We start from the raw sequence: 12,108 nt of genomic DNA on the forward strand, positions 1-12,108 counted from the left end.
TAATAGATACACAAAGGGTAATAGATCAACTGTCAAAAAGTTCGTTTATAACAGCCATAGATATGGGACTATTTTTTATTTCAAAAAAAATAAGATGCGTTCATTAGACATAACCTCTTACTAATTACAATTTTTAATGGGTCATATCTATAAATTGAAATATCACACTGAAATATTTAAATGTTATCAAGCTAATTTAAGCACTTGGTGTACAGTTTCATATAGGGCCGACATATCAAAACTTTCCGCTAATCGTTGAAATGTTTGTAAAAGTTCTATTAAATCATTAGCAGATATAAGACATCGAAATTCACCTGCACAGCTACATCGCGTAGTTAAATTTTCCAGTTTAATCTGCATAAAATTTAACAAAAACAAAAAAATAAATAAAAATAAAATATGAAAATGATCCCATTGCATCAATAAATTTGTAAAAAATCATCACTTACCTGAGAACATTTCTTGCATTGCAAATCCTGCAAATTGTACGTGATCATTTTCCGTGTGATGATGTCTAAAAGTTGATTTTCAATTTCTGAATTGTCGTAAGGGGAATTACATAAAGGACACAACCAAGCGCTATCCGATCGATGACTGTCTCTTCCCAAATCAACGTCTCTACAATGGTTACACGCCTTGCAAATTATTTGGGGAATCACATACGATACCGTCCTATCCTTGAATGAGGCTTTGTCCGAAAACTCTCCCACAGCTGAATATTATGAAAAAAAAAATTATTAACACGCATTTATTCTGGAGTTTAATGGGTTTAGCGTGTGACGTTGGCTTCAATGTTTACAATTCTGCATATTTATCGTTTATGTTTCAAACAAGACATATACAGGGCTTTTTTCCATCGACATTAAAAAGGCAGTGTAAACCCAAAATTCTAAACTTCTGAATAACACTTTTAACTTTAAATAATCTTATATCCATATTAAATCAATTTTTTACCATTTTAGCAAAAATCTCATCAATTCATATTGTAAAATTAAAAAAAATGTGATTTGTTGATTTGAAAAATTTTAAAAAGGAAAATTAATTTCATCTAACTGAAAAACAAATTTAACGTGTACTTACTGGATAAAATATACTAATTATTTTATTATTTAGGGTCTCAATTTTATAGAGTTTATTAAATGAGACAACAAAATATGTGATTTTCGAAAGAGTGTATCTTTTTATTGCATTAAGTTAGAAATTTGAAGGTTGAAAACTTTCTACAAGACAGGAACGTGGTAAGCTTTACTATAATTGATTTTAAGCCTCTAGTTTAACGGGAATTAATGTTATGAGGGTGAAAAAATGCTCGAGATGGTTTACGTTTTTTCTAAAATGACCTAGAATATTTACGTATGCCAAAATTACTCACCTACAAGCCTAAGCAGATCACTTTTTAAATTGTCAACTACATCTCGAACAGCAGGATCTAGCCCAAGTATATGACAAATTGAATTGATGAAATCGAGAGTTGGAAAATGACCGTCTTTGTTTTCGGCAGGCAATCTACTATTTAATTTTTCCACCGTTCTGAAAATGAAAAACAGATACTTAAAATAATTTCTTTAAAAATCCTGCCGCTATAAAAATGACTTTTTCAAACTTACAAAAATAAATTTTGACTTATATCTCTACTAATAAGCTCCCGTGCAAATTCAACCACGTCTTTGTGAGCAGTTAAACCTAAAGAGGGCTGACTTAAGGTAACTGGGACGTTGCTGCTCTCCGTTTCTTTAAGTTTTAAATGGATTGCGTGAATATAGCCAGCTACTATTGCTTTAAAACTATTTCGACAACCTGCAGTTTCTGGCAACTGTTCGGCTATATTCCAGTTCATAACGACCATTGGCTGCAAAAAGTGTGAATATTAAGTAATTACCTACATATTATTATTAAAAACGCTAAATATATAAAATTGTATATTCTTCAAAAACTATAAATTAGTATTTAGATCTTGAGATTTTTGTTTAATTGGAAACATGCTTCAATAAAAAAATATACAATAAACTTTGAGCAACAACATATAACGAAATGCTAACAAGCTTACTTCATTAGGGTCATTTTCAGAATCTGCTTCCTGAATATTCTGTAATTCTTCTGTAAGACCACATTCAGATTCAAGACCTTTTGGTAATTTGCCTTCAATGCCACCGTAATTGGCAGAATCCAACCAAATTAACTGTTCCCAACATTGTCTACAAAAGTAAAAATAAAAGAAAACATTTTCATTTATTATGCTTCATACGAAATTGATTAAAAATCACACTATTTTGTAATGTAATACTTATAATCTGTAATTGAGTAGTATGCCCATTGATTGCCAATAAATAAATAATAATTTCGTACTTTATGAAACATTACCTGTAAGTTATTTCTAGAGAATGAAACAGTTCCCTATTTCTTAAAGACGCCACAACAAATTCGATGTTAGCGATGGCGTCTTCCACTTTCGTTTTTCTAGAGCATATTACTATTTTGTCAAAGTTCGCGTAAACTATAGTGCAACCTAGTCGTTTGAACTCGGCCACCAATTGAATAAATAATTTCTTCATGAGGTTTTGCAGGGTTCTTAGAAGAGCCGGGTCATATAAAAGAGCTTGTGGTGCTCGCAACCACCTATAGAAAGGGTAGAAAGTAAGTAGTAAAATGTGAAGTTGAATGTAAGTTGTATTCTCATATTAATTTGTATCCTTTTGTACAATTACATTAACAATTAATACTGAAGAAAGAAGAAAATATTACCTGTAAAAGTGAACCACTTGGAAGTCAGCGAAAACGTTTCGGTAGAGTGTGATGTCCCTCATCCAGGCGGTGACCATGATTCTAAGGATTCTAAATGCTTCCGCACATTTAGAAGATTCGTCGTATGGCGTAAAGGAGGTCTGACCTCCAATCATTTCATCCAAAGATTGGGGCGCTGCGTTATCAAAAGCCACGCTTGAACTCGTTCCTTCCATGTCGGTTATATGATGGGATTGCAACAAAGTGTTAATTGCCAAACTATCGATTGCCAATTCAATGCAAACCGATGAGTACCACCCAGGGTTGTTACACACTTCACTCGAACTTTCACGTGTCTCTGCCAATAGCCTAAAAATTAACAAATATTACAAAATATCGGTCTATAACAACTAAAAAGGTTACAGTAAACTCATATTAATTTTTTTCCTGATAAATTATTCATCAAGAAAGAACTATCTATTCTAAACATTCTTCAGGTAAAAAATAGATTTTTATTAATTAATAATATACCCAACGTTTCACGCATAAGTTCCTCAACAACAGCAACGTTACAGTAAGCAATTGTTTACATTATCGATTCGTTTACGTTAACGAATGTTGTAGTTAATTTGTTTAATTTCAATTCAATTTTAAATGTGGGTTAATATTTACAAAAATTACTTACGATTAGACTATATATGCAGAACGTAGTTAAGACAACCACTAACAATGATCTACGTACCTAGCTATAATAAAGTGAATATACAATCTCCATTAATACGACTGGGGATGTATCAAATAAATAGGGGATTTAAAGCAACAACAAAATATCAATTTTTAAGACCAATAGACTCTCACTTCTACATTAATACGTTGTTCACACTAAGCGGGATTTGTGTTATGCTACGTCCACACTATCGAGTGTTTACTGTAATTCCGCAATAACTTCATTTAATAACTCACCTAGCATCGTTTTCCTGACTGCCTCCAAGATCCGGCCTCTCAGTTGGAGAGCACCAAAGTACATGGTTTTGTTTAATCAGGTGCCTAGCAAACATTAAGTCGGCACCGAAAAGGGCAGGATCAGAGGGCATGTTCCCAACTGGTAAATGAAAATAACGACACTGTTTTATAGTCAGACTGATAGCTTCTTCACTGTTAAGGTAGTGTCGAACAAGTGCTCTAGCGCCAATCTTTTGCCATTCCAAATTGTTATACAAATCGTCCATATCCTAATATAAAAAAAAAATCTATAAATAATTACGAAACCTGTCATCTTTTAAAAAGTATAATCAAACAAAAATTAATAATTTAAATAAAAACCACTCTATATATTTCTACATACTATTATTAATAAAAAGAGCATACAAGGACTTGTTAGATACGCGCACGATTAGCTAAAGTACTTGATATAAATCACTTGTTATAAACTGATATTTATGCTTTATGTCTCGGAAACGAAACGTTTAAATAGAGGAGTATTAATATCGGTTTAGCACTGCGAGAGTGTAACAGACGAAAATAAACCCGATGAAATTATAAAGGTTCCCTTTTTTGCCATTTGGCTACGGAGCGCTACAAATGCGTAATTTATTAAGACAAGTAATAAAACTTCTAACATTTTAATGTTATTACCTTAACATGAACCTGCATGGTAGGATATTCGTTTAAGTTCGATATCTGAGCTTGTAAGTAGGATAGCTCATCATAAGACTGAACTGCAACCATTGTTGGCCCCTTTTTTTCGTCCTTGTACATTTGTAGAGCCTTCTGAATGGCTTTGTACACTTGTTTTAGGTCAGTTTCAACACGAATTTCAAAAGTTATTATTTCCGGGGGTAATTTCACGTTTTCTTTGCCTTTTCTTTCGATTCTATTGAGAAAATGTTAAAAGTAAAAATACGTCTAAGAAGCAAAGTAAAAAAAATACCACTTACTTGGCTTTCCTCTCTGCTTGATACAAATTATTCATATGAGGCATGAGATTTGTCCTTACAGAGTCTACAACGATAATTATAGACTTGTTTAGTGGTGTCAAAAACAAACCAAACATCTGTCTTGATTTGTTGTTCAGTCGGTGTTGATATAAGAAAATGTGTTTGATACAACCATCCTCCAAATAAGGCTGCTTCGAAATGCTGGTCATTTCCAGTTTATCGAGATTGAACGTATCCATACTGGCATTTTTTGAGTCGGGAAGCACCTTACAAACACATCCAACAAAAACAAGAGAACGAAAGAGCAACGGCACTTGCAACTCGTAAACACCCTCCACGTTGGGATCTGTTTGATCGACATATTCTTTTCTAATAAAAAATTAAAAATAAAATTAGTAATATGGAGTGCCTAAAACATATCTGTACTTTTAGTGATGTGGACTATGCCACGACAACTTTTTCGATGTTTCTGAATTTTGTGCACATATAGACACATATTACAATCACACATACATGTTATTCGCGACATGTCTCCACGAACAAACTTTTTTGCGCTAAAATTTCACCAAAATACATGCATTCTTCCAAATGTAAAAAATACAAAAACTTACTTGCCACGTTCTATGAATGTTAATTCGGGAATGGATTGCTTGTACAAATTAAAAACAGGTCTCGATCGAGGTAAAGTACGATTACATTTCTGAAGGGTATCACTGTCTTCTGTTCGTTTAGGTGTTCTCAAATTGACATAAAAAATACGAGGAATGTTTAATTTTAACTGATATAGTTCTGACTGGATCTGAAAAAAAGAATCAAATACAAATTTTAGATTTTAGAAAAAATATTTTTTTTTATAATACAGTACATATTAAGAAAAAAAAACAAACTCACAAGAACCCATAATTTAAATATTCCAGGGGTAGAGGTGGGCACAATTTGTAATATTTGCCAGCAAGACAATAGTCTTGTCCTTTGTGATTTTTGAATGAATCCGCCTAATGTGCCTGATATTGCCCCTGTCCTAGTTTGTTTGGAACGTTTAACATATTGATTTGTGTCGCCCTTTTGAAGAGCCATGAATCTCCATTTTTTTTTATGAAATTCAATCCATTTCACAATCTCTTCCTTGAAACACATTTAAATAAACCACTTATTGTTTAATTAAATTTATGTAATAATTTACTTAAAAAATGGTTGAATTTGAAATATATATCACAAAAGTAGTGGTTAACCATTACTAAAGTAATACATAATGTAAACTATTTTATTAATATTTTCGCACCCCTGATGCTATTTAATTAATGGAAAATATTGATATCCAACTGCACTATAAAAAAAGATCTAACGAATTGGATATTGTTCGAAAAGAGGATTACACTAATTCAAATAGAATTAAACTTTAGTAGCATAATCAATTTAATTTTAGTTGTAGAATCAAGTTTTAGATTGGCAGTTTTTTAAATTTTTTGTTCTAATATTGGTAAGTATTAATACACATGCACAAGTACAGGGAGATTCCCTCCCTCCTCGCGAGGCATTATATTGCATTTATAAAATAATGCAATACATTTTCTGATATGTTTATACAAATAAATAAATTATAATTGTTTTCTTACTCTAGTTTTGCCAAATGGCGGAGGCAGTCCAAGAACTGTCCTCCAACTTTTTCCCAAATCACTTTCTTGAAATTCATTATCACTATCAGATTGTCTCTTGCGTTTAGTAACCATTCCAACTTTGCTGGTACTTGGAGGTGATTTGAATTTACCAATGTCTTCGATATCGCTAGTATCTCTACTATGTCCACTTTCAGAAGAATCTCTATGAGGTTTTGCACACGCGGTGAACATATCATTTATTTTACGCTGTTTAAAATTATCGTTTTTTTCCAGTACTCTTTTGTGAAGCCATTCGGGGTGTTGCACCCTAGGTACAGGGTTTGCAATCTTAAAATAATTAATTCCTTAATAAATGGTACAATTTGAAACACAAAAATTTTTTTTTAATCCAATTGAAACATTATAATATTAGGAGTGCAATGTATCTAATATAAACGTAAGGAATTTCAATGCGATTAGAATAAAAAAAAATATAAAAATCTACCCCTTGCATTGCAGCAGGGATGGTAATAATCTTTTGTATAGCTCCACCAAGCCTTTCAATGTAATAGTTCCAATCAAGAATTTCACGTATATCAAAGTCCCCTAAAGAGTTGTCTTTTAACCACTTCCTTAAAAAATGCTTTTGAACAGCATCATCTGCTTGAAAAATAGCTAAAGGAATAGCTCTAAAAATGAAACAGGGTATATACATTAATAAGTGAACAAATTATATTTTATTCGAAAGTTAACAAATTTAACTATCATAATTGCATAAAAGACTTTTTTTCTTTTTTAAATAACATTTTTATAACTGTACATCAATGTAAATTGTGCGATAATATTGCACAACAGATGCTACATACTGCAGCATTAGTAATGTGAAATATCATTAAAAAAATCTTATACGCATTTAACAAACATGTACGATGTTATTATTGTATTAATATCTGAAAAATACTATGGTATTAATATGTGTGTATAACTCTATTTTGAAAAATAAATTGAAAATTAATAATGTCCGGTTCTAATACTTCTTTTTTTCTTACGATATGAATATACGTATTAGTTTTAACTTTATACATATCATACCTCTCTGTAACTGGTGCTCCTTCTGGTTTTTTAGCAATAATATACTTGCAAGCTAAACCGGCGTCTTTAACCATCTGATCTCCCAAAAATTCTGCTAATCTCTTTGCAGTACTGATCGATGTACTTTTCTGTTCGCCGTAGTCTTCCAATTTACGAGACATTGATTTGTTTTCTGAAATTAATTCGAACAATTCGGTATCCGGTAAATTTCTTCCACGAGAATACAAAACGTCCAACCAATAATTGGCCACTTGAGCCACGGCTGCGTAGCATGACTGCAAACTGTCCCCTTTCAAAAACGCCTCGAAAACTGACGATTGGAAATTCTTGATCAATTGTAATTCTCCGCGACGTTTTACTTCGAAACTACAAACGAATTTTTCTTGTTTAAATATCTGTTTAAAATATTGGTAATTTTTTTTAGAGTTAAACGAATGTCTTATTTATACGTGACAATCTCTTACACCTCAGTCCCTTTTTTAAAAAGTAAACGCCACGAAATTATACCCTTTAAGGTGCACTGCAATCAAACTTCAAAAATACGCAATAAGTCAAATGTAAATTCCTTATTTAAATATTTTCTGTACTATAACTTTAGTTCAAATTTAAGAATTTGTGTAACTGAAATCTATTAAGAAATTTTCCTTATTATTTCGCGCTTCCTTTTTTCTTCAGTCAAAATATTTTTTTTAAAGAGAGGCAAACTTACCCTTTCAATTCCGCTAAGGTTCCATCAAAATTAAACACCGCATATCTTTTCTTTAAGCGTTTTCCTTCTTCTTTTGAAGCTGGCAATACCATAGCTTTATAAGGGCCGTCGACTTCAAAGAAAATCGAATTTTCGCTCCTAATTTCGTACTCAAACATTTCCGAATCGACCAATTCGTGATACTGATTGTTTGTGAAATGTTCTTTCACCATTGCGTTTAATACTGCGTTCGGGTAGGAAATTATCAATTTCTTCTTTTTTTCGTTGGATGTGTGAACGGTAACGTTTTCTGGGAAAGAGGAAGGCAAGATGCACCAGATGCCATCAGTATCAAGCTCCAACGGCCTACCCACTTTTTCTATTATTTCACGAGCCATCATTATAATATTCGCCCCTGTATAGCACACAATACCCGCCATTTCCATACTATGCCAACGAGCCCTAAATAAAAATTTTTGGAATTTATGAACTATTAAAGATCACGGGATGATAAGTATAGTGAATGGACCTAGAGAGATAACTGAATTATCTTTTTAGAGTATACTGATACTAATGAGATGTGATCCTGCAACCTCTATTTTGATTTATGAATAAATATTAAATACTGAAGAAAACAATTTGAAAATAAGTTTTAGTTTAAAAATCACGACGAAATTCATAAAAATAGTAGAGGTAAATTGAGCTACTTACTCTATTAACCAACGCGCGTAATTGATAATTAAAAAATATTGTTAACGACTTTATAGAGAATACAAAAAATTGTTTAATATAAAATCAGTTATTTTTATGGATTTATAATTAGGCTTTAACAATATGTGTCGATACATACTTACCCCCTTCTCATAACATATCCATAGAAGGAATTTAAAATACACTTGTGCGCAAGTTGCAAAGAATCATATAAAACTTCTCTATTCTTTGCAGATTTTATTTCAACAGCGTTACCACCTTTAACTGCATCAGAAACCATTTTTTTAGCTTGTTTTGAAAGGGCTTTATATTCATACCTACATAAACAACATTAGAAATATGCAAATATAAAAAAATTGTACTATAAGTATTACAAAAATTTCCAAATTATGTAATTAAATTTACCTTCTATCACGAAATGCACGAACAGTATCAACATAAAACGAATTCTCTTTCTGACAAATGGTTGTTGTTCTTGTTTCAGTTTTTGTGACTTTTTGTTTTTTATAAACTTTCCTGCAATACACCGACAACCGTTTCTTTTCAAGCTCAGCTTGCTCTTGACGTGATAACTCGTGGAATGCTCTTTGAGGCTTGCCGGGAAATAAGGGTGGAAATTTTTCAGTCTCCAATTGCTGCTGAATGCGAAAATATTCATTTTTAGTAGCCGGCACTAAAACAAAGAAAATCAAGATATATATATAGCAGAATTAAATAAGATACCAAAACTATATGCACTTACTAAATTCTCCTCTCCATATCCATTCCATTTTTCGTTGACACACAGCTTGTGGTTTATTAAAATCGCAAGCAGCACAAATGTGTTCATTTACTATGGCACAAGGTTGAAGGCGATTAGTTAAAATAATATTTGGATACATAGCTCCCACGTCCAAATGGTAAATCAAAGGTTTCTCTAGGCGCAGAGGTTTTTCCTATTCATTTAAAATAAATATGTGTATCTAATACATTCTTTGAAAAAAAAAACAAAAAAAATGCACCTTAAGTTGTTCTAATTGTGACACGATTTCATCTTTGATCTCTTGCAAATTCGTGACGTGCTCCAAGGGAACTCCTTCTTCAATCTCAATGGCATGTGTAAGAGTTTTGAATACATTTGCTATTAATTTGTCAACAGCTTCAGTTTCAATACGAAAACGACAAGGAATGTCAGCTCTAAAAACTCCTGACTCTAATGCTTCAACATGACCACCAACATATGTTTCCTGATGTAGTAAATGACCATCTTCAGTGAGCTTGTTTAAAATTTGCTCTTCTTTATTAGGAAATATAATATTCTTATGGAAAGCCTGCACCATGAGAAGACTTTCACAAAGGGTTCCTTCAAAATGCACAATTTACTTATCGCCCTTCTTACATTTACGTTTTTAATAGGACAAAGTATGTTTACCTGACCCTTTTCTGAGGACCTCATCTGGTTCACACGGAATAATAGTGCACAAAGCAAAAATAAAGGGATGAACATATTGCATGTATAAATAATATGTTGCAACAGCATCAGAAACAGAATAATTGCATAGAACTTGAGGTTGGTCGGCTGCCAAAGGACACATTTCTTCAGGATCTAATTCCACAGGATCGTATCTTTAAGATGATAAAAATGATCATATAATTTTAAAGTTATCACCAAAAAGCAGTTATATTACCTCAATTTAGCTTTTGCAACAGCCTTCAAACCATGAGATCCTTGAGGAAGATAGGAGTCCCTTTTTACCCAGCAAATACAATCCATGTGAACTGCTGGTCTACTAGAATAAACCCCATCTCTACCTTTGAAAAATCCTATTTCCTGTTTCATATCTAATTCATGTATTGCTGCTCTAGCTTCAATAAATGGCCAGTCAAAAAAATCGCCATTGTAAGTGACAAAAATGTGAGGTCTTACATCCATTATATGTTCAAAAAATTTTTCAAGAACACCACGTTCATTAGGTTCATTGAAAATTGTAAATTTACCTTCAAATTCTGGTTTTGGGGTAAATTCAAAGTCCTCTATGTCTTGTGAGATGATTTCACGATTTGTTATTAAAAAGCCTAAATTATTTAAATTATGAAGAATATACAACAAAAAATAATCCAGTACAACTCTAAAATAAAGTATTTTACCTTGTCCATCTATCATGTATGAAATCATCATGATCTGATCAGTATTGGCATCAGGAAACTTAAGTGGTAATTTTGTTGTTTCAATATCAAAGGCCAACACTATAGGATCAGGACGTTCAATAATTTCAGGACAATGGGCAATATATGGAGGATCACCCAGTGCATTTGTAGTTTTCACTTTATACCAAGATCCACAAAATAATTTTAAATCAATGGCTACCCTTACATGGTATGGTATATCATATTCTCTGCAATGATAAAAAAAGCAAGCCTAAAAAAGTACTAAGACATTACATATGTAAGAAATAATAAATACCTAATGTCTGTAATGCTTTCCAAATGATTTACATTAATTTTTAGATGTTCCATATCTTCTTCTTGTGCCACTGCATTTATTAGTAATTGATTGTAATACTTATTCTGTTTTTCTTTATTTTTTCTTATAACTGGTAAAATTTCCTTTCGAACTTTTTGTAAATCATTCTGATTTAAAAATGAAAGTTTTAAATATTTCTGCTTTAATCCAATTAAATGATTCGGCTATAAAATTTTGAAATAGAATAAATCAAAATTTGAATCCAATAAAAAAGATTAAATTACCAAATCTAAGTCTTCTTTGACAACTTCTTCAATTTTATTAATAACTCCAGAGTACTTCTTAGATAAAAATTGAGCAACTTCTTGTAACAGCTCTCTAGACGTAAGAATATAAAAATAAGGCATAAATGGATATGAGACCTTGAATCTCGTACCATCTTCCTCCATAAAAAAGTAATCAACCACTGCTATAAGTCTTTTGTCCTCATCCAGCATTTCATTCTATAATTGAATTTGTTAGTATTTCACAATTTTTATTATTCTCACTAAATTTTATTACCATGTGCATATTAAGAAGATAGCCGACTTTCTCTTCATGAGGTTTTATTCTTTCAAATCCATATTTGAGATCTATATTATCATTTTCTATAACTTGTCTTAGTCTTGCTTCAGATGAATTTTCCCTGCAAACAATACATACTGTGAAACAATGATTGCAAATTGGATAAATTTACCTAGAAATAATTTCAATTTTATCATTTTCTTTTTCTGGCCTTTCTTTTCTATATTTTCCAGTATTTTGTAACATTTTTATAAACAATACATAAAGTTAACCTACAAACACTACTAATAAAAATTATAAAACTAAAAAACTTCGCGCCTCAACTTCCAGTTCAGCCAAGACAGTAAAATTTTA

The 12,108-nt window shown here is 31.8% G+C and overlaps 1 protein-coding gene across 1 annotated transcript; it reads right to left on the reverse strand.

The window, feature by feature from the left end:
- Positions 1-52: 52 nt before the first annotated feature.
- Positions 53-12,067, reverse strand: LOC108737407 (DNA polymerase epsilon catalytic subunit A). Its single transcript, XM_025981678.1, has 27 exons — positions 11,927-12,067; positions 11,752-11,875; positions 11,475-11,693; positions 11,191-11,414; positions 10,875-11,122; positions 10,415-10,802; positions 10,159-10,352; positions 9,749-10,089; positions 9,490-9,682; positions 9,153-9,420; positions 8,891-9,064; positions 8,058-8,498; positions 7,349-7,714; positions 6,762-6,945; positions 6,275-6,604; positions 5,550-5,783; positions 5,270-5,457; positions 4,659-5,027; positions 4,357-4,594; positions 3,685-3,953; positions 2,743-3,090; positions 2,362-2,616; positions 2,048-2,195; positions 1,608-1,849; positions 1,373-1,530; positions 450-712; positions 53-354 (listed from the first exon to the last, which is right to left on the reverse strand). The coding sequence occupies exons 1-27, from the start codon at positions 11,998-12,000 to the stop codon at positions 187-189; spliced, it is 6,648 nt and encodes a 2,215-aa protein (XP_025837463.1). The 5' UTR covers positions 12,001-12,067; the 3' UTR covers positions 53-186.
- Between the last annotated feature and the right edge of the window lie 41 nt (positions 12,068-12,108).

Source organism: Agrilus planipennis, unplaced genomic scaffold, assembly GCF_000699045.2.
Source record: "Agrilus planipennis isolate EAB-ADULT unplaced genomic scaffold, Apla_2.0 scaffold143, whole genome shotgun sequence".
NCBI classification, from domain to species: Eukaryota; Metazoa; Arthropoda; class Insecta; order Coleoptera; family Buprestidae; genus Agrilus; species Agrilus planipennis.